The sequence below is a fragment of the Clytia hemisphaerica genome, unplaced genomic scaffold (genome assembly GCF_902728285.1).
Source record: "Clytia hemisphaerica strain Z4C2 unplaced genomic scaffold, Clytia hemisphaerica genome assembly, whole genome shotgun sequence".
NCBI classification, from domain to species: domain Eukaryota; kingdom Metazoa; phylum Cnidaria; class Hydrozoa; order Leptothecata; family Clytiidae; genus Clytia; species Clytia hemisphaerica.
In genome coordinates, this window is record NW_027103890.1 from 1668461 (window position 1) to 1692553 (window position 24093).

Here is a 24093-nt window from a genome sequence, read left to right on the forward strand (position 1 = left end):
TTTTCATCTTTCTGTTTTCAATTTTTAAAAACAAAAATGGAAAATGGAAAAACGAATTCCTTTTTTTTGTTTTTTATTTCTTCAGAGATTTTTCCCCGGGGGGGACGAGTGACCGGCCGGGGTTGAAGACAATCTTTGGACTAAAATATTGTCTTGACCGCGAAAGATCACCATCGATCCTACAGAGCGGGACACACATGATAAAACTTTACTGACGACGAGGAGTAGGGCAGAAACTTCACCTACATAAGAGAAAAATAAAAAATTGAAAATTGAATCTCAATTTTTCATTTTTCAATTTTCAATTTAAAAACAAAAATGAAAAAATGGAAAAATTCAATTTTCATTCCATTTTTAGTGGAAAAAATTGAATGGACGGAAGTACCCACGCATTATTTGGCACTTTCGTTACTTCGATTAAACTGAAAGCATGGGATCTTTTTTTTTGTTTTATTATGTTATGCGAGAATTTTTTTCTTGTTTACTTTTTCGGATCAGCTATAGTATTTATCTTTAAGCAATCCCATTGATTTCAGAAATTCGCGAATGTAAATATAACTTCCATCCTGCAACTTAAAAATACTCCCATTTTCTTTTTGTAGAGAGAAAGTGGAGTTCAGGTTTTTCTTGTATACTCAAATAAAGAAAATAAGAAATAAAAGTAGGAGTGACGAAAGCATCCACCAAGGAGCTTTTTTCAAATAGCTGTTCATTTTGGCTGGAAACACAGGGCTGTTTACAAAGAATTCAAAAAGTACTGCTCCTGGAAATACTAAGCTGTTTCTAGTTAACCTTTGAAAACTACACGTTTTTTTATAAGAACACCGAAAATTTTGGAAGCCTTCCGATGTACTAAATTTTTTGAGTTTCAAGCCTAAAAATGTTCTTAAAATGTTCTTATTTTCACCATTTTGTGAGTATTTTTGTGCAATTTCCTAAGAAATTGGGTGTTTTAGAGTCCACTAAGCCTTAAAATGTTCTTAACATGTTATTAATATTTTGGCCATCAAGGCCTTATGCTCTTATATACTTTGTTCTTATAAAAAAAAGGTAAAGGGAATTTTCCCGCTCTAGCTCTAGCTGTTTACAAAAGTTCTGTCATGTTCTTTTGACTGTCCTATCGCGAGCAAGAAATAAAGAGATGTTTACATTTGCCAGCTGGAAATTCGTAGCTGTTTCATAAGTTTCATAAGATGCAGGGATGTATATTTCTTGGGCTGTTTAGTTTCCTAGAATACAGTAAAAGTACTTTCCAGCTAGATTTTTGTTTATTTACCTTTTTGACGTCATACACTGTTTTATTTTTGTGATTGCGCAATCAGCTGGAAAAGAAGAGTCCTCGTACAGTAAAATACAGGGTTGGGTAAACAAGAGAAAATGCACTGAAAGGGTACCTTTTGCACTGTAAGGGTACGATTTTGAAAAGCGGATTTTGCGCGGCACATACCATCGTTTCGAAATTGAGTGCCCCCTAGGCCTTCTTTTGATTTTGAAACTCTTAAATGTTTTGTTCATAACTTTGTGCTGCATCCCAAAAAGCTAATGAAGCAGTGAAAAGTCGTCTATGACGACGTTCTGGAACCGTTAGTCTAATTCAAACTCTATCAAAAGTTATCCACATTTTTTATAATTTTCAAAGTTCAAATCTGTCTGTGAAATACACGTTTTTTTTTAAGGAACCTTAACTTTGCTCTGAGCCTGGAGTTCCTTATTTTTACAGAGAATTTCAGCCCAAAGTTCCTTATCGAGTTCCTTATTTACATAGGAAATTTTGAACTTTTTGCCCTTTAAGATCAAAGTTTGGTCAAATCGGTCCCAATAAGGTACATTATTTTCAAATCTACTTATTTTCAGCCTGAGCAGTTCCTTAACAATTCTTTATTTTTTGGACAATTTTCAGCCTCGAGTTCCTTATAAACGTGTTCCTTATATAAAAAGAAACGTGTAACACGACGAAACCACGGGAATAAAGCTTGAAACAAACACACTCAACACTCTTGTCGAGTTATTTTTGCTCCAAAACTTAAATCTATTTGGGCGTTAATCAAACTCTCATTGTTTTCTTTCTACTCCCACTATAAAGAATTTTTTAGACGATCGTAAGTTGGGAAATTCCATTGAAATAAAGGGAAAGTACCTAAAAAAGAAAGAAAATTCTGAAGTGTCTGTCTGGCTTTCTTTTTATTGATAGACTAAAGCACAGCTGGGTGTATTATCTCTCTCATTACATTATATAAAAAAAGATAAGCTACTTCCTCTTTTTTTCCAAATGTTTAGACATTCGAATTTGATCTTATAACAGCGAGCTGTAAAAAATTTTCTACTTTGAAATTTTCTGATTTTTAATAACCCTTCGTGCATCTTCCTACTCTTTTATATGCGGAGCATCTTGAGGGGCATGTTAGCCCCCCTCGAAGACCAGACCAGATGTTAAATTAGTTGCTAGAATAAATTGGCCGACGGTCTGTAAAAATTTTCTGATACGTGCGTTTAACTTTTTGTCACTAAGTACAGACGTTCAACACTAAACGCGTGCGACTAATGATGAGCGTTAAACGCCACTTTTTTAACAAGTGAGTACCAAGCTTAAGATGAAAAAACTTACCCTTAATATGCACGCACATACCCAGCACACATTTTTGCCTAAGTACCTAAGTACTACGGGGGAGGTATTCTTACGATTTTCACACTGTTGATATTATTATAAAAAACGCGTTTTTCTGTTTTACTCTTATTAGTTTTAGTTTATTATATTTTCTCTGTTTATGTTTTTAACCAATAAAGATGCGCTGCAATTGTATCAAACTTTTTGGGCAAAAATTCTTGGTTTTTCTTGGATTTGCGAAAAAAGTCCACCCTTACAGCACATTTCTGCTATTTTTAAAAACACACCCTTAGCCACCGCACATACCCGTCGGTCAATTTGCCTGATTGCCCCGGGTGGTTTATAATAACAGACAAATAACGAGTTCACATTTGTTAATATAATAAGCTCAACCTACGCAAAAAATCAAGCACTCGTGAGAAACGATTCAAATGCACGTTACAAGAAACATTGAACTACTAAGAGCTTAGTATCTCTTCAGTTGATAAAATATGGCTAGTCGTCAAACAAAACTTTCATTCTCAAAGAAACAAGCGAAACCAAAAGAAAATGCAATCATAAAGAAAGCACAGGAAAGGCGAGAGAAAAGGTATGTTCAATCCAATCATCTTGTTTGTATAACTCCCGGCATGACTTACTAGTGAATTACTAGGGGAAGGGGAACTTTCACAAAAAAACTAGCTTTCCAAACATTTTAGCCAAATTCGCGAAAGTTATTGCCGTGAAAAATTTTGAAAACCTGATTCTAGTGGGGGAAGAATACATTTCCGTTCAATTTTTCTGATAAAAGCATTTTCTCGACGGATTTAAAGCCTTATAGTAGGGGGCCATTCTTTAGGATCCGTGACAACAATTTCCGGAGTGGAATTTTTTTGTGCTTGTTACGTTGAGAAATAGACCATATCCTCTTAAAAGTCCTCTATATCGTTTTTCGAGAGCTTTCCAATATGCTATAAGTGGTTTTGTGTTCTAGCGACTTTAAAATTTCGTCAAATTTCGGGTCCCAAGGGTTTTTGCTTTTGACGTCAGTCTTTTCCTCACAAATAAAACTGCTGGACCTAATTTTTTTACTCCCTCTCAAAAAAGTTTCTAAAATACATTCTTCTTTTGAATGAGCCAAAAAGATTCCACTCCGGAAATTGTTCTCACGGGTCCTAAAAAATGGCCCCCTACTATTAGGTTGAGAAAAAGTTCCACTCCGGAAATTGTCGGATTTTCTGCTCGATTTTTCAAGGGGGCACAGGCTCTATGATACGGTTGTGCTAAATAACCCTACTTTATCTATACAGGCAGGAATATGTGACTTGTATTATCAAACACATGGAGGAAAATTTGGTTATCAGACCGCGAATTAGAAGAGGAGAAAGTCTTACAGCAGTCAGGGAAGATATCAAAGCTGAAGTGGATTTTGATTTTACTTTTCTTTTTAACCATGATCCTGTGGGCTCTAGACAAGAAAAACTTCTCAGTCTGGAGGATATTGGAAACGAAACTACTAAGCTCGGCAAAGTCATTCTTTCCTTGGATATCGAAAAAAATAAATGTCAAATATTAAACTCCACACCAGAATCAAAGGAAAAAAGAAGTGAAACGACAAATCATTTGATTTTGATGAAAATGAGCCTTCTTTCAATCAAGTCCTTTGTGAAAAAGTTCCTGATTTTGATGATAATGGGCCTTCCGTCAGCCAAATTCTAAGTGACAAAGTTCCTGGTTTTGATGAAAATGAGCCTTCCATCAGCCAAATTCCAAGTGACAAAGTTCCTGATTTTGATGAAAATGAGCCTTCCGTCAGCGTCAGTCAAGTTCCCGAAAATCAAAAGCTAGAACCTCTATTTCTGAAAATGGCGCCGATGAAGCCATGGCTAGTGAAGGGTGTCAAGATTTTTTCAAAGGATGAGCTGCTAACGAAGACTAAATACCGAACATTTCATAACGAAGAAGCTAAACGCTTGTGCAAGACCAATCTATCAGCAAGACAAATCTACGAGGAAATAAACAAAAAATGGAAGGCAAAGAAGTCAATGGGTTTGAATGAAAGTCCTTTGGTGCAGAGTAACCGAAAGAAAGTTGAAGATATTGAAGCCAAAATAAAACATTTAGAAGGAAAAGGAGTAAATGTATCGGCTCTAAGATCACAGCTCAGAAAAGCCAAAGATACACTGAGAAAAAGTTGTGATCGGGAACTAAAGAAATCTTCAACTACCTCTTGAGATATGGAGAAACTTATCGAACTTCATAAGTACGTCACTTCGTCTAACGTTATTATTTTATGAAAGTTTATTTGCTTGTAATTTTTGGCGGACCAACTAACTCTTATTTGATTTGGTTTGTCAACTCCTTTTCATGAAACGATGTTATAACTTTTTCAAAAGAACACGTCATCATTCATTTTACACGTTTTTTTATAAGTTCTAAGACACCTTAAGCATCGTAAGCATCTTAAGATTCGCTTTTTTGCCAAAATGGCACTTTTAAATACCTTTTATTGAAGATTAAAAATAAATGACGTCACAAAGAGAATTTTGTTTTTGCACCTTCCAGAATGCTGGTCGATGTGATCGAATTTTGAAGATTTTAAACGTAAAATTATAGACTTACAATAAGTAACCTGCCATTTATCATTAAAACTCAGATTTCGGGGTTTCCAATTGTGTCCAAGGTTCGAAAAATGGTGCGAGTTAAAAAATAAGTCTTCAAAATTAGGTGTTAAGCTTTGTACGAATATTTCACAAATCAAGTATTGGATTCTTTAACCAAACTTATTCTATCATTCTTTCATTACTTAAGAAAAGAGCTTGAAAACTGAAAAACACATAAAACATATATAACAATGATAGTTCTACTGGACCAGCACGATGTAAAAAAAGGGTTTATTCCAAACATGGATCTTAATCGCTCGCTCAGTGAAGTTCGTTCTACTATAGTTGCACATCACGGAATTAGTACTTTTTACTTTACAATGTTTGATACACATATCAAAACAGTGAAAGAGAAATCTTTAAATCTGAGAGACGTCGTTACTGACACTTTGCACCATGGCTACAAGCATCAACTAACCATTTATCTACCGAACAAAACTTTAAAAAAAAGTAGGGAGAGTGATCTTCCCGAATTCGGCATTAGTGAAATATCTACTTCAGTTTCAAACAATGAAAGCAATACAATTTCTTTACAAGATTCTTCTGAATTACCAGCATTAGAACTCTGCAACATATCTACTTCAGTTTCAAATAATGACACCGTTGATTCGTCAAAAGATATTTCTGCTATACTAAAATCAGATTTGATTAATAAAAATGATCCCAGTTTCAAACAAGAGACTTTTAAAACCAATTCCAGTACAGTCGATTCTCTTTGTCGATCCTTTGCTAACAAAACCAATGTCATCAATACCTTTTACAAACCCAAAACCCACAAGGAACAAACTCTATTTCACAAAGAAGAAATAGAAAACTCAGAGGGGTTATCCAGAGCTTTCATGACCTTTTATAATGAATTGGCTATCCGAATGAGAAGTGACCATCATTTTGAATCATGGGGATTGCAAGCCAGAGATGGTTTTATCGATTCTGCCTGGACTAAAAAGAAAACACTCATTCTTGAGATAGAGATTGAAAATTTATTGAATGATAATATTACGCAACAGGACAAGAAATCATTGACAAATAGTTTAGAAAAGATGCTCGAATTTCATCATAAAATGGAATATGGATACATTGAATATTTGTGTAAATTAGAGGAAAAAGGAGAAAAGTTTAGGGAGCAACTGGAGAAAGAATTTCGAGAGAAGTTCTCAACTTTAAAGAGAAAGCAAGCCATTGTCGTTATCTTATTAGATGGAATAAAAAAGAAAATCCTAGAGAAAAAAGAAAACCCACCCCTCTCCAATGATATCGAAGAACCAGAGCTACTTGACGAATATGTCCAGATTTCGAAAGCAAATGTTGAAAAGATGATAGATGGCTTGGTGAAGGAGATTTACGAGGAACGGCCAAACCATGACATAAACCAAATAAAATATTTAGAGAAGGAAACAAAAGATTTAGAGGAGGAAACAAAAAACTTAGATTCTGAAGATAGAAATGTATTTTCAGACGTGCTTTAAAGCCAGTAATGTTTACAACAAAAATTTCGAAATCTTTCCCACTTCACGAGAAGTTAATCGGCGATTCTAATTGTTACCTTAGTGGATTGATTATGCCGCGGATTTCATTTGGTGATTTGGCGAATGGGAAGGTTTTAGGCTCTGGTTAACTAAAGATTTACTAAAAATTGCTTATTCTCCATAGAATTTCTCTCTTAAGATGATTTTTTTTAACTTTTGCGAGATTCTATTTGACGAATTCAATTTGAATGAATTTTTGCGGGAATTTAATTCGGCGATTTTTGCTGAAATTCACAAAATTTAATCCCTGTCAAAAATAATACACTGAAGTGAATTTTAGCGAGATCATTGGACAAAAATACACTAAAATTGACTTAAAAGCTGTCTCCGGGATAAAAGCGTACAATTAGGAGTGGGCTATAAATAGGTGTTTTTTCAAAATATGTCAAACTAATTTTTTTTGAGGTCTAAATTATAAGTGTAGACAGGAACAGAAAGAATTTTTTGTCTACCTACTGAACAAAAAATGTGGGAAGCCTTTTTTCAACCCCACCTCAGATCCATACAGGAGCTGTTTTTGATCGTTCTAACCAACATGTTTGGAAGTCTACAACAGTGAATAATCATTGGATTTGGCTAAAATTTGGCACAGTTGTTCTTTAGATTAGGTTCTTAAGTCTGCTGTGAAAAATTTGCTTGAAAAAATATTTTGGGTCTTTTGGGCGTGTCCATTGACCCTAGATTGACTTTAAAATTGTAGATTTGACTTGGTAGACGCAAAAATTATCATATTTTGACTTAATACCTGGTAAGGAAAAAAGTTATTGAAAATAATTTCTTTATCCTAAAAGTAAGTTTTTTTTTATTTCGTGACACCTATCGCTACGTCAAAATAGGGTAAAATTGAGAAGTAACTTTTTGATTCACAAATGTATTTCATCGATTAATTTCGGAGGCTTTTTGGTTGCTATAAACGAAAAAGGATGCCAGTTTGATAATCAAATTTCCTTTAGACCAAACGATTCATTACCAAGACAAGCCCCGGGTAGGATTCTGATTTTGGCATTAGTTAAAGTTTTATTGACAATAAAAAAAGATTTCATTTGAAATAAGTTGAAAGAATCTATCAAGATCCTCATCTGAGTTATCAGTATGCAAAGTTTCTGGTCAATCTGATAATTGTAAGAGTCTCTAGAGCTATTAGTAGTTTTTGGCCCATTTTTGGTCTTGGGAACGCCCTTAAACGTTTAAAAAAATCAATATTCCAAATTTGTTTTTCGGAACTTTATTATATGCACCCAAGGAGTGCGTGTACCAAATTTTAGCCGAATTCAATGATTCGTTCAGTCTACAGGTCGATTTAAAGATTTTTAGGACGAACCAAAGTCTTGTCTCACCCGGGTCTGAAAAGGGGCTCCCACATTTTTTATACGAGCAATATGACAAAAATTTTTCTTGATCCTATCTAGTTATGTATTAAGGAAGCCAAAAAATTTGAGTTTAACATGCCCAGTCGAAAAAAGAGAAATTCACCCATTTATAGCCCACTCCTAGTACAATGAATTATAAATTTATTTTTTGAATTGACATAAAAAAGCAAATTTTCTGTGTTTTTTAATAAATATTTTTTTGGCTTATTATTAGTTAGGTTTATTGTTGGAGAATATTTTCTCAAATTTTCTTTCTCGTGCTATCTAACATTTTATTAAAGCACATGAAAGTACCGAAATATTTTCCCAATTCCGAAACCAGACATTTTTGCCATTTTGCATCAGTTAGTAAACCTTATCTTTTTTTACCAATCACAAAGTAAAGTTTGTTTTGATTCTTCGTTTTAGGGTTTACTTTTACTTTTTAGGGGTTATGTCGATTTATATTCATTTTAGATTTTAAATTTGAGATGTTCTGAACCATTTTGTTTTAGTTTTGATGATTTAATCATCATTTGATGATTAAATCTTAACCTTTTAAAAACAGTCCTGTATCACAGACCTGGTAGAGAAAATCGTCCAGGTGAAGGAAATTCCCTAAAATTTCAACCCCACTGGGAAGATACACTATGATCAGTATGATTTCATCCCTATTGCCATTGGAAATTGAATGGAAAATATTTGAGCTCCAAAACTATCCCAATGGCGTTTTTGATTTGGAAACAATAAGATTTCCTATCCACATTGTGATTTCGATAGGAATTTATCATCCCACTTAGTGGAAAAGTTCCACCGGGGAACTGAGACAGGGGTGTTTAAAAGGTAGCTTAAAATTGTATTATGTATGAATTTTTGCACTTCACCTTTCGATAAAAGACATGGCACTGACTTTGATTTTTGAATTTTTTTTCGGTTTTTATTAATTTTTGTACCACTGAAGTAATCTGTTACTTTGAACATGAATAGTATTAAACTCGTGTATTTTAATTTTATAGTTACCAAAGACATGGAAAGAATAAAATTTTATAAATCATTTCACGTTGAGCTGCTGACAAAACTAGAAAAGGATAGAACACTGAAAACAGTCGAAGACTTCTTTGCCGATAACTCCGATAAATTGTTTCGATATAAACTTTGCTTTGATGAAAATCTCACGTTTAAAAATACTAATATTGACAAGACTGCTTCAAAAATCCTGCCAAGTAATGCAAATGAGTATTTTCCAATAAGATGTAAAGGCGATGGAAATTGTTTATTTAATGCAGTATCTAAAGCTCTTTCGGGAAAGGAGGATGCGGCGTTAGAACTAAGATTGAGAACGATTAAAGAATTTATCGAGAATCGAAAAGACTACGACACATCTTTTTATAGAAATTACAACTCAAGTGAATTAAATTCATTTGAAGACGCTGTACTATCGACCACACGGAATTCTACATATTCTGGCTTGATGCATATGGCAGCATTGTCTAACATTTTGAAAGCGAAGATTCGTTCAGTCTATCCTGGTGTTTCACACTGTGGCATAAACTTGGATGCGATGAATATGACTTTTGGAGCAGATTATTCAAAATCGATAACTGTTATGTGGACTCATATGGAGAACACTACAATTAACAAAGCTTGGACCCCTAATCACTTTGTGCTTTTAGTCAGTGCCGATCAGATATCACAAATTCAAGAAGAACGATCCCCGAATGTGTAAGCATCCAAACTTATCGATTTCTTTCAGTTTCAGGGTCTAAGCTCACATTTATCAAAACATGAGGCACGCCCTAAAAATCCAAGTACCTGGCATACTACTACTAATGTACTATGCACATTGTAACGAAATATGTTTTTAGGCACTAAATATATTTGAGTAAGGCCAGATAGAAAATGAAATTTATCCCAGTCTTACTTAGGATCATGGGAGGAATCTTTATAAGTTTCATTTTTTATCTGGTTATCCCTTTAAAAAAGCAAAACACTGAGTTTATTTAAAGTCTTTTTTATAAACTAATGATGAACTTTTATCTTTCGCGTTATAGCTCATTCGGATTCTTTGTAAAAAGGAAAAATACCGACAAACCTCAATCTGTACTAAACACATATTCAAAAATAAGGTAAAAACTACTACATATAATTAACAGACATTGTATGAGGTTAAGTCAGATATCGAAAATTATTTGGTCCTACTTGATGATATTTAACGAGTCAAATATCATCAAGCAAGACCAAATAATTTCGATATCTTTGCAGAATTACACCCCTGTCTCAGTGCCCCGGAAATCCCAATGGGGATAGAAATTCTATTGTTTCCAGCTCAAAAATTCCAGTGGGGATGGTTTTGGAGTGCAATTTTTTCCATTCACTTTTCGATGGGGATAAAATCTTAGAGCAATTTCCCAGTGTGGTTGAAATTGCAGGGTATTTTTTCCACCGGGGACGATTTTTTGGCCTATTTCCGGTCCACCGGGTCTGTGACACAGGGGTGTAGAATTGATTGTCATGTTTTTTTTATCCACTAAACAAAATATTTCAATAAAATTTTTGAAAATTTGTAGTCTCTTGTACCTCAAACACACCTCGCTCTTTTTTATTCAAACGAGTAATCAATTTCATGTCTCGAACCGAATCTTAGAACCAAATCAATATCAAACATCGAGTTTCAATATCGATTAACCTTTCAAAATTCTCTAGTAACGAAATCGTTTTATTTTTTGATAGATTTAGGTACTATATAATAGGAATTCAGTACTATAATCTCTCATTAAACTATTCAAACAAAATCAATTTTGCATGATTCTCTTTGCAGACCGTCTGCATCTACCGTCGATCGTAATGGAAGTATTGCTGAGTCATCACTTACAACCAAATCAAAATCACACATCGAGTAAGTTTTAATATCGATTTACCTTTCGGAATTCTCTAGGATCGACATCGTTTTGTTTTTTATAAAAATTCTGAAATTCCTTACTATTCATAATATTCATCATGACGTAATGTTTTGTACGGAAACAGCCCGGTTTTGCCAATAGTGGCAACTTTAAACAACTTTTTTCTCGTTTAAAATTTGCCACTACTGGCAAAAACCGGGTTGTTTCCGTACAAAACATTACGTCATGAATATCATGAATAATCGCTCATTAAAATAATAAAAAAAATTCAATTTTACATGATTCTCTTTGCAGACCGTCTGCATTTACCGTCGATCGTAATGGAAGTATTGCTGAGTCATCACTTACAACCAAATCAAAATCACACATCGAGTAAGTTTTAATATCGATTTACCTTTCGGGATTCTCTAGGATCGACATCGTTTTGTTTTTTATAAAAATTCTGAAATTCCTTACTATTCATAATATTCATGACGTAATGTTTTGTACGGAAACAGCCCGGTTTTGCCAATAGTGGCAACTTTAAACAACTTTTTTCTCGTTTAAAATTTGCCACTACTGGCAAAAACCGGGTTGTTTCCGTACAAAACATTACGTCATGAATATCATGAATAAAATAATAAAAAAATTCAATTTTACATGATTCTCTTTGCAGACCGTCTGCATCTACCGTCGATCGTAATGGAAGTATTGCTGAGTCATCACTTACAACCAAATCAAAATCACACATCGAGTAAGTTTTAATATCGATTTACCTTTCGGAATTCTCTAGGATCAACATCGTTTTGTTTTTTATAAAAATTCTGAAATTCCTTACTATTCATAATATTCATGACGTAATGTTTTGTACGGAAACAGCCCGGTTTTGCCAATGGTGGCAACTTTAAACAACTTTTTTCTCGTTTAAAATTTGCCACTACTGCAGACTACTGGCAAAAACCGGGTTGTTTCCGTACAAAACATTACGTCATGAATATCATGAATAATCGCTCATTAAAATAATAAAAAAATTCAATTTTACATGATTCTCTTTGCAGACCGTCTGCATCTACCGTCGATCGTAATGGAAGTATTGCTGAGTCATCACTTACAACCAAATCAAAATCACACATCGAGTAAGTTTTATATCGATTTACCTTTCGGAATTCTCTAGAATCGAAATCATTTTATTTTTCAAATAAATTTTGAAATTTCTTACTATAATCGCTCATTGAAATAATAAAAAAAAGTTCAAAAGAAATTTCCTTTATGTTAACCCCCCCTTTTCGCAAAATTTATCTACCACCAAGAAAACCGCCATTTTTTAGAACCTTAGCCAGAATATACCAAGTTATCTCCTAATTCTAAGAAGTTTATCATATTTTGAAATAAAAAATACTTTTAGGAAGATTACAAGCTCTGTTGCACATTATTAAAATTTCCCTTCCCTTTGAAAATCTACCTCTCTCTTATTCCTTACCCCTCCCTTTATAATGTATCCCCTACCCCCCCCCCGCTCAGGTGATTTTTGGGAAGGCTCTACCCCTCCCTTTATAAAGGGGTGCTTCACATTATGAATTGTTTTATATTTTACACAATTTTTAAAATTTCTTACTATAATCAGGGGGGGGCGTACGGGTTTGTCGGTGTGTCGGTATTGACCTTTTTTTGCGTCGGTGTTTCGGTGTTTTAAGGGAAAAGTGTCGGTATTTCGGTGTTGGAGATGCCTTGCGGTGACGGTAAAATGACTTTTTTGGGTCGGTATTTCGGTAATTCGATAAATATTGTCGGTGAATCTGCATATTTCAAAGGATCTCAAAAAAGTTTTTGAATCTGCATTTCTGCATTTCAGCTATTGAATATCTTATCTCTACAAGAATTGAAGTATTATAGCTATTTTTAGTAGCTACCCTGTCTCATCCTCTTTTTCTTAAAATCGTGTGAATAATGGTGTTTCTTAACCTCTTGTTTACCGGAAATGTGCACTTTTTGAAAAAAAAAATTACTCTACCCGCAGTGGGTAACAGATAAAGAAAGCATTTGCAGTGTGTGGCAAGCTTTCTCGAGATCTCAAATGCAGCTCTCATCAAAAATCAAAATCATTAATTCTTTCATTTAGCGGAATAATCCATTAACTCATAATTTAGATGCGTTCTCAGCATTTTGGGCATTTAAATTTCAAAATTTGCCTCCTCGGGCCAAACCTGTTCAATATAAATACTTTCTGTGGTCCTCCCCTTGCAGTGCTCCCTTTGCAGACTGTCAATACCATTTTAGTTTAAGCCTAAATCAACGAGCTATTTACTCCAGAAATTGTAGAATGTTCTTCGGCGCAAACCATGCTTGTGCCCTCTTTTACTCGGGTGGTTTTGTTTCAATCGTTTTGCGACCCTTTTCGAGAATGTTTCACTTTGATTGGGGTTTGTATAATTTAGTCTGGTTAAAGCTTTAAAAGACATTTAATGAAAATAGCCAAGGCTTCAGGGGTTCGGCCCGTGAATGATTAGAAAATCTAATGCTTGGGATTGGGAGGGGTTCTCGATCTGTATCCGTAAGTTATCATGCCATGTCGTGAATAAAACACCTTACAGTACTCTTCTGTGGTCAGGTAAGCATGCAAAACTTGCTACACATTTTCTTTATAAGCAACTCCAATTTTCGGCTCAGGCCTGGGGCTGCTTAGCATTCTGGCTCAATTTCTGAAAAATTTACTTTGACCACCCCTTATTATACCATATTTATTTATGTTTATTGGATCAAGGGATATAGTTTGCCATAGCTAGATTATCTAAAAAGCTTTCACTTTACGAGATAGCGAAAAAAACCTGCTAATATGAGACCTTGAGATTTAGCAACATGATTGCTTATAAAAAAATGTGCACTAAAATGTATTTACACAGTTTCACGGCCCGTCCTAGTAGAAAAAAATCTCGAGGGCGTCTTTGCCTAATCTGAAAACTGGAGAAAGGGTTAAAAAACGTGTAGTTTCATCTATTCTGAATCAAGAGTCTTCGTATCCAAAGTTTTTCCGATCATTGTTGTGCTCTTAGTCACTTATAACTGTAGAATCTTCCAAATTCCACTGATTTCACTTAAAATAACTCTGCAATCCTGAGTTTGAAGTTAGAAAATCCTTTAATTTTTTAACGAATTTTATTTACCGTAGATTCATAATATTTTGCACGACGTGTCAGGCATTCAAGTTTCCTTCCATCATCCTAACAAGAGATCTTTTGTGACGCCCTTTTCTGACGGTGCTTTCGGCTGAGGTAGATTTAGTTAGCTAATGGACGTTCAAAAAGAGCTTTTAGCCAAACGAGAAGACAAAATGGGAAAATTTTCTCGTCGGCGCAAACCGTGGTTGCGCCTCCTCCTCCTCCATTACTTTATCATTAGCCTATTTATAGGATTCGTGTATCTGCTACATGCTCTTTTCTATTCAATTTACAGGGGAAAAATGCACAAATCTGTGCAGATTTCCCTTCAACAAAAACGTTGAGAAAAACTAAATTTTGTGATCATCCTAAATGACTTGGGAATTTAAGAACTGTTTTCTATTGTCGATGTTTTTGTTAAATTCATATTACAATTCACAAAAGAGTGATTTACAATAAAAATTTGATTACTGTAGTGACGTAGAAAAAAATCATGTACTGAAAACACGAATCCTATGAAATAGGCTAATTCAAATATCCCTTTATTCCCTCTTTTTTTGCACAACAAATAAACACTCAAGTAAAAAGTAGCATTCAAAGCGTTACCTATATACTTTTTTTGTCCACTGGCCGTTGAAAAACTGAGCTTTAAAGATTTAAAACCCTTGAATTGGCGATAGTTTACTCCAAGAAAAACTGAAGTAGTGCACCACTACGCTCATGAGATTGAGCATTCGTACTAAGAATAGAAAAATCTTAAGCTTGCTCTAAAAGACGTCGGTGTCGGTGTTTTCGGGAAATTGTGTCGGTATTGCGGTGATTTAAGAAAAATATGTCGGTATTTCGGTGTTGGCAACCCTCGTACGCCCCCCACTAATCACTCATTAATGTAGTAAAAAAATTTCAATATTGTGTAAATTCTTTTTACAGGTCATCTTCTTCTACCATCAATCAAAATGAACATATTGCTAAATCATCATTTGAAATCAGCAACTCAGATAAATTTGACTTTTTACAATTATCAGAAGCATGGTTTAAACAAGAAAATATGTCATCCGATGATGGATTTAACTCGTTTTGTAGGCTGTCAGAAAGTTTTTGTGATGTCACTGGAGGAACGATTGCGATGGAGGAACATCCCATCTTACAGTTAGCTTTTCCAGCGTTGTCTAAAGAATTTTATAAACAATGTGGCGTAAATTATGGAAAAAACAAAAACCGAAAGAAAGAAAATTTAGCGGCAATTCGTTTGACTCCAACAGAAGGCTTAGAAAATATACATCGTCAACTTACACAGGAACGCAATCAAAACAAAAAGGTTGAATTACAAAAGATTGCCCGATCAATATTATATCTCATAAGTAATGGCCCAGTTGTGAGTGCAAAGGACTTGTTCATTGCATACTGGGATGATAACGATATCTCTAAGAGAGATTTCAATGCCAACCGCTTCTGTAAACAACTACAACAATATTTCTACCTTGAAAAACTTATAGTGCATAGCAAAACCTTTATATTCCATCCTAGTGAGTATTTCAACAAAGAAAAACTTGAAGAGCTGTTGAATACGATTCCAAGTGATGCTTTATCGAAAAAAGTCAATGAAAAAGTTGCGTTATCCCTAAAAGACGATTTCAAGACATTGGTTAAAATGGCAAGCACAAAACGAGATAGAGATATCATTAAAGGATGTTTAGCAAAAATAACAAGTTCAAAGTTTGTTGCTTCACTTATGAATGTCAAAAACAGAACGTCTATTAGCAACTGTAAAGATGAACTAAGTTCTAACGTACAAACATACAGAACTGTTGAAAGTACGTCCTTGCTGGTAAGAAATGACATGTCAACTGATGAACTAAATCGACTTCGGAAAAGGGTACATTTATTGATGGTAGAAGAGATGAAAAAAGTCAGAAACGATAAAAGAGGAAGAAAATTGAAAGCCGACGTTTTTCCAGAACTTGGTTCCGTTCTTGAACAGATATTTGAGGTAACTAAAGATTTTCAAGAATAATTTAATAACGTAAATCCAATTTTAGAGGGAGGCGTTTATTTATAAACTTTCCCTTATGAAGGGGTGTTAATTTGTTGGGACGTTTAAGAAAAAAAGTTTCTCAAATTTTGCTCAATTTTTATACTCTTCTGTGCTTAATTGTAAGGGGGTGGTCACTTTGCAATTTTTCAACAAAAAAAATCACTCTAATATCATTTTATGATATTTTCTTGAAAAAGTGCCAAAACGAGTGGCGTAAGATAAAACTAACAAAATTAGCTGGGGCGTATAGAAAGAGTTAAATAAACAGTTAATAGTTTTATTTTACGCTACTCGTCGGCTGCCGTACATTTTTTTGTTTTTTGATCTAAAAAGATAGAGCGTGAAAAGAGCTTTCCAACGAACCATGAACTTTTTGTCGATCCACCAAATTAATTTCCCTAAATAATACAGTAAAGTACAGTAAAATTCAAAATCTGGGCGTACATGCTTAAGTCTATTTCACTGTATTGCCGTTATTAACTATGTAACTAATTTTTATCATATGATAGTTGAAGTAATGAAAATTATTGTTTCGATACTAACAGTTTCATGTCTTATTCAAACAATCCTCAGTTGAAACTAATTTTTCAATTTAACTAATTTGTACAAATTTTACCAGGGTGGTGCTAGTGGAATCGGTGTTGGTATTGAAAGTCATCCAAGATTAACATCGGAAGTTATGTATCGATCAATAGACAACATCACTTCAATGCCACAAGCAAGATTGATTTTACTTAATGCTGCACCACCAAATTTCAAGATATCTTTAAGTTGTTGTTATAATTATACAAGTAAGTTTACAAATACATACCATTCTGAACTGTTGAAAATTACTTCAACACTGTACATTGATTTTCCGAAGTAGAAAAGTGTCCAAGTGGAATGAATCCTATGAATAAACTACACATCAAGGGCGGGCTGAATTGCATTTAGAAATTCATTTTTTCTGGCACAAATTAAGGGTGAATTTTTTCGTTCTCTCGATTTTTTATGGAAGGGTGGCTATGACAGATGACAAAAGAGGACCAAAGAAATAATATTGACTAACAAAATTGGGAACTTTCAGCCTTTTTTGACCAATGTGAATGAATCTCGCCAACAGTGTGTCAAGAAAAGATGTACAAAATTTTATATAAAAAAATTCTTATATCATAATTTATGCTCATTATTTTATAACCTAATTACTTGTTTTGTTTTCTAAAAATGTACACTTTTTATATACTAGATTCGAAAAATGAAAGCATTATAGTCTAAATTAATCATGACATTTTTTTAGATTCTTTCCGGGAAAAATCACACCAAGCAAAACAACACCATGCAAACAAAAGTGAAATCAACGCTAATATAAGCCTAAGGAAGATTCCAAGGAGTGGCGTTTCAAAGTTTGTGGAAAATCTCCATTGGTCAACAAAAAATGTAAATCTCCTAATCGAAATCGCAGAATCTGAGCCCAATTCATGGATCATCGATTCAAAAGACGCAAAAACAATTATACCAGGTAAAACAGAACCTAAGGATGCTGTTATAAGATCTCATATGTTTTAGCCGAAACAGTAGCATAATGAGTGGGGGCACTTATAGGAGGCAAATGTGTATCCGAAAAGGTCATATTTTTGGGTTACCTTATTGGAATATATTTTCGAGTTTTCCAGTTTAGATTCGCCACATTCAATACACGCAAAGTTGTTTTCAAAATATGCCGGAAATCACACATTTTTCTCAGAAATCAAAGATAATGAAATCTTTGAGGGTTAAAAGTGACATTTCTTTATTGCAGTACTCCACTAGCGTTTCTTTCCCGTGCTGTGCGAAAAAATCGCAAACCATAAAGTACTCTCGGGTACCTAATAAGCGTCCCCCGCTAATTAATTTTTCGAAAATCTTCCACCCAGGTCATTTTTATTCCACCCCCCGTTTATTAATTAAATTTTGGGAAAATATTTTGAAAGCTCCTCTTTTAAACCCTTATTCTTCTGTATTAGCCTCCTTTTCAAAACTTTTCCACCCAGGACATTTTTATTCCAACCACCACTAGTGTTTTAGATTTTTCCACCCAACGCTTACTTATTTCAGAACCCTCCAGATTTTGTTTCTTTTCTATAACAAAAATTTAGGGGAGGCTTCTGGATGATGCTCGGGATTATGGTGTATTTATTGATTTTTCCCAACCCTGCCCCAATTTAGACGTCTACAAACATATGAAACAGATCAAATTAGAGAAGTGATCTGTGTGGCAATCTCAAACAGGGTATATGAATTCACAGATACCACATCGACAAAATTTCATATTTTGTTTGATTGAATAGATTTTCAAGGACCTCACCCATATATAGTCTTTTCGTCTTTGTATTTGTAGTTTTGTTCATACCTTACAGGTAATACCAGACTAGAACTCGCACATTTTGAGCTAATGTTTAAACAATTACTGAATCCTGAATCCGTTGATTTATTTCTATACACATATATATTTTTGTGAAGTATTCTAGATTAAAAGTTATTTTCTTTCTAATAGGTGATATCCAACCAGTACAGAATCCTGGTAAATCGTGGAAAAAGAGGCTTGTTTACGAGGATCACACGTTCAATCAAAGCCGAACGAAGGCAGTGTATCCCATGACCCATTTATTTGTCGATCCAAAAAGATTTGACGACAATCAACTGAAGAACGGCAACATACAGCGGACAGTGGTCAGGACAGGGACACCAGTAAGTTTTGTTTACCTGGCTCACTTTGAAAATGAATCCACATTCAATGCCATGAATGAAATTTTCCACTTGGCCAACCTTCCGGAGCTGGACGCTGAATTCCGCAATCAATTCGGGCTACTTCGAAAAAAGATGTCATTTATTGTGGACAATGGTCATGGTGAAGACCCAAGTTCACAACTTACACAGATGTGTCTTGCAAGGATCAAGCATTTCCTACGGTTCGACACAGTTTCTCAGCGTTCTTTTGCAGAATACCACAGCAAAAGAAACTTTGTTGAACGGGTGCATTCTGCCGAAAACGTTGTTTTATCGGGCCACGGGCCATTTCCAAGTAAAAGCATCCACAAAACCGTTGAGACCGGAAGTATCCAACACCATCAAAACATGGAGGCAATGGCATCCGAGGTTGTAAGATGTCTTCGTACCGCTAAATTCAACCAAAGATCTTTAGTGTGTCACCGTGGAAGCAACGAAAAATGTTTTGATGATGAGGCCACGCTGAAAAGATTTCTTTCTTTAACAGAAGAACAAAAACAAGAGTGTCTTTGGAAATACAAACCCTGTCAAAATCAACTTACTACAGATATGGAAGTTTTATGGAACTCACCAATGGGAGAAAGATTTTATTATGATGACTACAAGTTGATAAATGGAAGCAACTCCTGGAAGGACAAGTACTCCTGTACTATTTCAACTTTACCAGGAAAAATGTACGAGCCACAGCCAATACCGGACTATGTTCGGTGGCTGCAATCATCTGGTGAGCTCCATTACTGTTCAACCGAACAAACCAAAGATTTGACAGATCGGTTGGAATGTCTTCAGGAATGTGCAGGAATATTTCTACCTAGTAGAATTTTCCATCATTGTTTTCAATTGTGCATCAGTCCCCCAGATTCGGTGCTTCAGGGCTTAGCTTTTTTATCCTGGTTGCCTTTAAATGTTGTGAAAAAGAAGTTCGAGATACTGCGAGAAAAGGTGGAGAAAGAACTGGAAGACAGCAAGAACCGGGACGCATGGGGTAAACACCTTCTGTACAAGAAAAATGTGGAGGAGCTGAAATCACTTTGTAAAAAGAAGGGCTTGACAACAGAAGGTGTCAAGTTTGAGCTTGTCAGAAGATTGGCAGACGAACCAACACCAACAATTGATGCACCGCCAAAGTTAGCTGAGATCCCGATTTCCATTCCGCAATTGAAGAAGCTGTCAATCTTCCAGTTGAAGAGTTTACTCCATAATGAGGGTATAAGCTCACTTGGGAACAAGGACGAGCTGATTCTGAAGGTTTTCTTATTGAGAAATGGGAAGAGAAATATCATTGGTGAAAACGACAAGAAAGATCTACAAAAGACGATATCTATAGTAGAGGAATGCATACGTGAGCAACAAAAGGATGACGTTGTTAGTCAAATAAACCGGGTCAGAAAGTTCAAAAGCTACGCAAATGCTCAAAGTTCTATCGTGCCTCCAAGTAACATCAAAACGACGAAGGACCTCCAAATGCTTTTCTATGACCTCAAATTATTTCTGAAAGTTCCGGTCAACAAAAGCAACAAAGTCTTACGCAATTGTGAATCAAATCAAAGTTTTTCTAAAGACCAAACATCCGAATCAACTGAATTGTTCTTTGAAGTAGGTTCCACAGTAAAATTAAAAATTGAAGACGAGGATACACCATTGGGTGTTGGTTGGTTTCATGGTTATGTACAATCTTCAAATATCGTAATGGATGAAATAACTGTTAGCTTTTTCGAAAAACCAGACTTCTTACTGACAATAGAGGTTACTCCTCACGCAAACACTGATTTGATTCTCATTGACAGTCTATAAAAATATTCATAACTTTCTGAATTTTGATTCTAACACGTCTTTATACGCTTTTATTAACTTTTTTTAAAGATGAGCCATATTTGAGCCGCGACTAAGCTTACTCCTAGCCATTTTAATCTGAACCATAGACATACTTAACTTTTTACACGACACGGATTTTATCTTTTCTCATCGATAGAAGCAGTGTATTTTCTTTTTTTGCTTTTGTATGATTTTCAAATGCCAATTTCAAAAAACTTTTGAAATACAATAAAAATCTTCCACTTAATGATATCTTTCCAACGAGAAGTTACGTTTTAGTAAAGCATTTTTTTCAAGAGTAATCATCTTGAAATGCACGAACAACTGCTTATTTTTTTGAAACAGACTTTAACTTCTATGGTTTGCTTAGGACGAGGAAGATATTTGATATGCTGAGGGTCTCAAAGTAAAGAATCCAGCATTTACTAAAAAGAGGCAAAAAGAGACAAAAATTTCATAAAGAACGATAAATTTCACCGTCCACATCTCCGTCCAGGATAGAGGGTCCACCTCTACATGTTATTGTGCAGGATTCTTTACAGGAGCACACTGGCTTATTTACTTTGTCATCTTTACTTAGTTTAGTGATGCAAGTGTATTAACCTTATTAGTAGAAACCCTACGGAAATAAGAATAAATGACGTCACAGGAACTAAAAACACAAAACTATTACCGATGCAATAATATTCATATAACTATAAGGAATCTTGACTTAACTGTAACTCCAAACGGGTATGGTAAGACCGGTATGTTGCCATTCTCTCAAAGGGTCATGATTTTCCAAAATTTAATGGAAACTAATCAAAATTGACCAACATTTGCTGGAAATCGCCTAAAATTTTGGCAAAAATCTCTAAAAGGGTGCCAAAAATGTCAATTTCTTTTTCTCTGAAAGGGTCCGTTTTCGAATTTTGGCTCCGACATACCCGTCACCTCGCAAACTTAGTACAGGGCCTTCAAAGCTGTCTTTTAAAAAATCACCCAACGATGTCTGCTAAAAGGACTACAAATTTAACATAGTATTGTAACTTTTTAAAAATACTGTTGTCTACAAATGATTGATTTTCTTCCAGGATTTTTTAGGACTTAAAATCTTTTCAACCTTTATTTATAGATAAACAAATCATTAGTTATAAAATGACATATAAGATCAAGAAAAAATATTTTGGTTATCATCGATATCATTCGTCGAAGGCCTTGGTGGAAACACGATTATGGAAAATAACATTATGGACAACTGGGAACATGGATCTGAAAACTTAGAGGTAACGATAATATCCGTTTATTCGTGGTTTGACTGTAATTTGGATGTACATTTATAATCTTATTTAGCGATTATTTAGCGATATAAACCGTATAAAGGTTTCACTTATCAGAAAGGGCACCCAATAATTCCACTCTGTATAACACTATAATATAGTTTCGCATACTTTTTTGAAGCAAATATACATTTTTGGTTGAGCGTGCACTCTGAAGTCCGAGAAGTCATATCAGTGTCTAAATATGTAACTTCGACTTTGACAGTGAAAACAGCACCTTCTGCTGCGTGGAGTCTTGAAACAGTGTGCCACTTTTTAGAAAATGAAGGTAGCAATGTTTTTTTAAAAATTTAGCCAGATGTCAATCAAACGAATCGAACGCCGAATCAATTGAACGCAATTGAACACAATCGAATAATTGCAATTCGATTATCGAACGCAATCCAATATTACCCTTGATTTACCGTTCAATTAATCGATTACGTTCGTTTGATTAAATTGTATTAGATTTTATTCGCTCTCGCACGGTACGTAAGCGCTCGGCCGCCCACAAAAAGCTTTAATGGAGTGATCCAATTTAATTTAATCGCAATGAAACTCATCGAACATATCGTAATCGAACAAAACCGAAGATCAATCGAATGTAATTGGTTCTGATTACCCATGATTCATTTCGACCGTGAAATGGCCTATCAATCGATCCAATCTAACCTTATTCAAACGCATCGAATATTACGCTGGAATCGCTGGAATCGGCCGTTTGATTGAGCTTCAATTACGTTCGACAATCGATTCGCAATTATTTGATCGCGTTCTATTACACGTTCGATTGTTTCGTTTGCGATTTTCGTCCGAAGTTGTTCGATTGACACCGTCTGGATTTAAGCTCTTGGCAAAATTTCCTAAAATACTTTCAAACATTATAAATCACAATGTCCATGGGGTAAAGATTACGTGTCCATGGGGTAAATATTGAGTGTCCACGGGGTAAAGATTACGTGTCCATGGGGTAAAGATTACGTGTCCATGGGGTAAATATTGAGTGTCCACGGGGTAAAGATTACGTGTCCATGGGGTAAATATTGAGTGTCCACGGGGTAAAGATTGACGTGTCCATGGGTAAATATTGAGTGTCCATGGGGTAATGGGGGTAAATTTGATGTCCATGGGGTAAATGCCACGGGGTAAAGATTGAATGTCCATGGGGTAAATATTGAGTGTCCATGGGGTAAAGATTGAATGCCCAAGGGGTGACTGTCCAGGGGTTGAAACTAAAGAGTATCCAGGGCATTTATTTGTGTGGGTAGTGTTAATCAAGTGATAGTTTGAAGGACTCAATTATTTGAAGGAAAAAATAATTTATGTAAACAACTTAATAACTTATTTAAAGGCCAAGAGGGGTTGAGGATGTCTTGTCCATGGGGGGAGATACCGTTGTCCAGGGGGCAAAAATTTAGTATTTTCCATAGGGTAAACAGCATTGTCCAGGGGGCTAGATATAACATGTCCATGGGTAAAAATGCAAATGTCCATGGGGTAAATTTGCACTTTGTCCATGGGGTGAGCAAAAAAAACAATATATCCTCCGCCCCCCATGTACGGATTTTTTCTGGAAGAGCCCATTGTACAAAAAACAACTTATAAATTAGCTAGATTGCAAAAAAGTAATCAATTAACTGGATTGCGAGCGTAGCGAGCGAAAAATTACAAGTATTTTAAAATCATCTCAGTAAAATTGGTCCTGGGCACAATTTAAGGCGCATTAAGTATGATTTTTAAGATTGGGGCGTTTGAAAAAATCTCTTTCGACGCCCCTTGCTCTTCGGCGCCCCTTCAAAAAAAACTTCGCGGGGGGCCATGCCCCCCCCCTGCCACAACGCCACTGCTCTCTACTTCCACAAAATGTGTTTCAAAGCTAGAAAGGTCATACAATATTATAGATGTACAAGAACAAATAGAACGCTAAAGTTTTAAAAAACGTAATAAGGGAGCGGTCATAAAGTATCTACTAGAGGGGGGTGGAGGATTTTAGGGGGGGGGGTGCGAAATTTTTTTGCCACCCTTAGGGGGGGGGTGCGAAAAT

General features: G+C 35.1%; 1 protein-coding gene across 1 annotated transcript; it reads left to right on the forward strand.

The window, feature by feature from the left end:
* The first annotated feature begins 9599 nt into the window (after positions 1-9599).
* Positions 9600-21435, forward strand: LOC136808655 (uncharacterized). Its single transcript, XM_067065204.1, has 9 exons — positions 9600-9844; positions 10941-11018; positions 11317-11394; positions 11678-11755; positions 12060-12137; positions 15087-16146; positions 16811-16982; positions 17468-17689; positions 18704-21435. The coding sequence occupies exons 1-9, from the start codon at positions 9600-9602 to the stop codon at positions 20728-20730; spliced, it is 4038 nt and encodes a 1345-aa protein (XP_066921305.1). The 3' UTR covers positions 20731-21435.
* The last annotated feature ends 2658 nt before the right edge of the window (positions 21436-24093 follow it).

Bases quoted from the DNA above. Each gene is read 5' to 3' on its own strand.
- LOC136808655 (XM_067065204.1), top strand. From the start codon at position 9,600: ATGGCAGCATTGTCTAACATTTTGAAAGCGAAGATTCGTTCAGTCTAT. The intron at 12,138-15,086 runs GTAAGTTTTATA...TTCTTTTTACAG, and splicing joins AAATCAAAATCACACATCGA to GTCATCTTCTTCTACCATCA. The intron at 16,147-16,810 runs GTAACTAAAGAT...AAATTTTACCAG, and splicing joins TTCTTGAACAGATATTTGAG to GGTGGTGCTAGTGGAATCGG.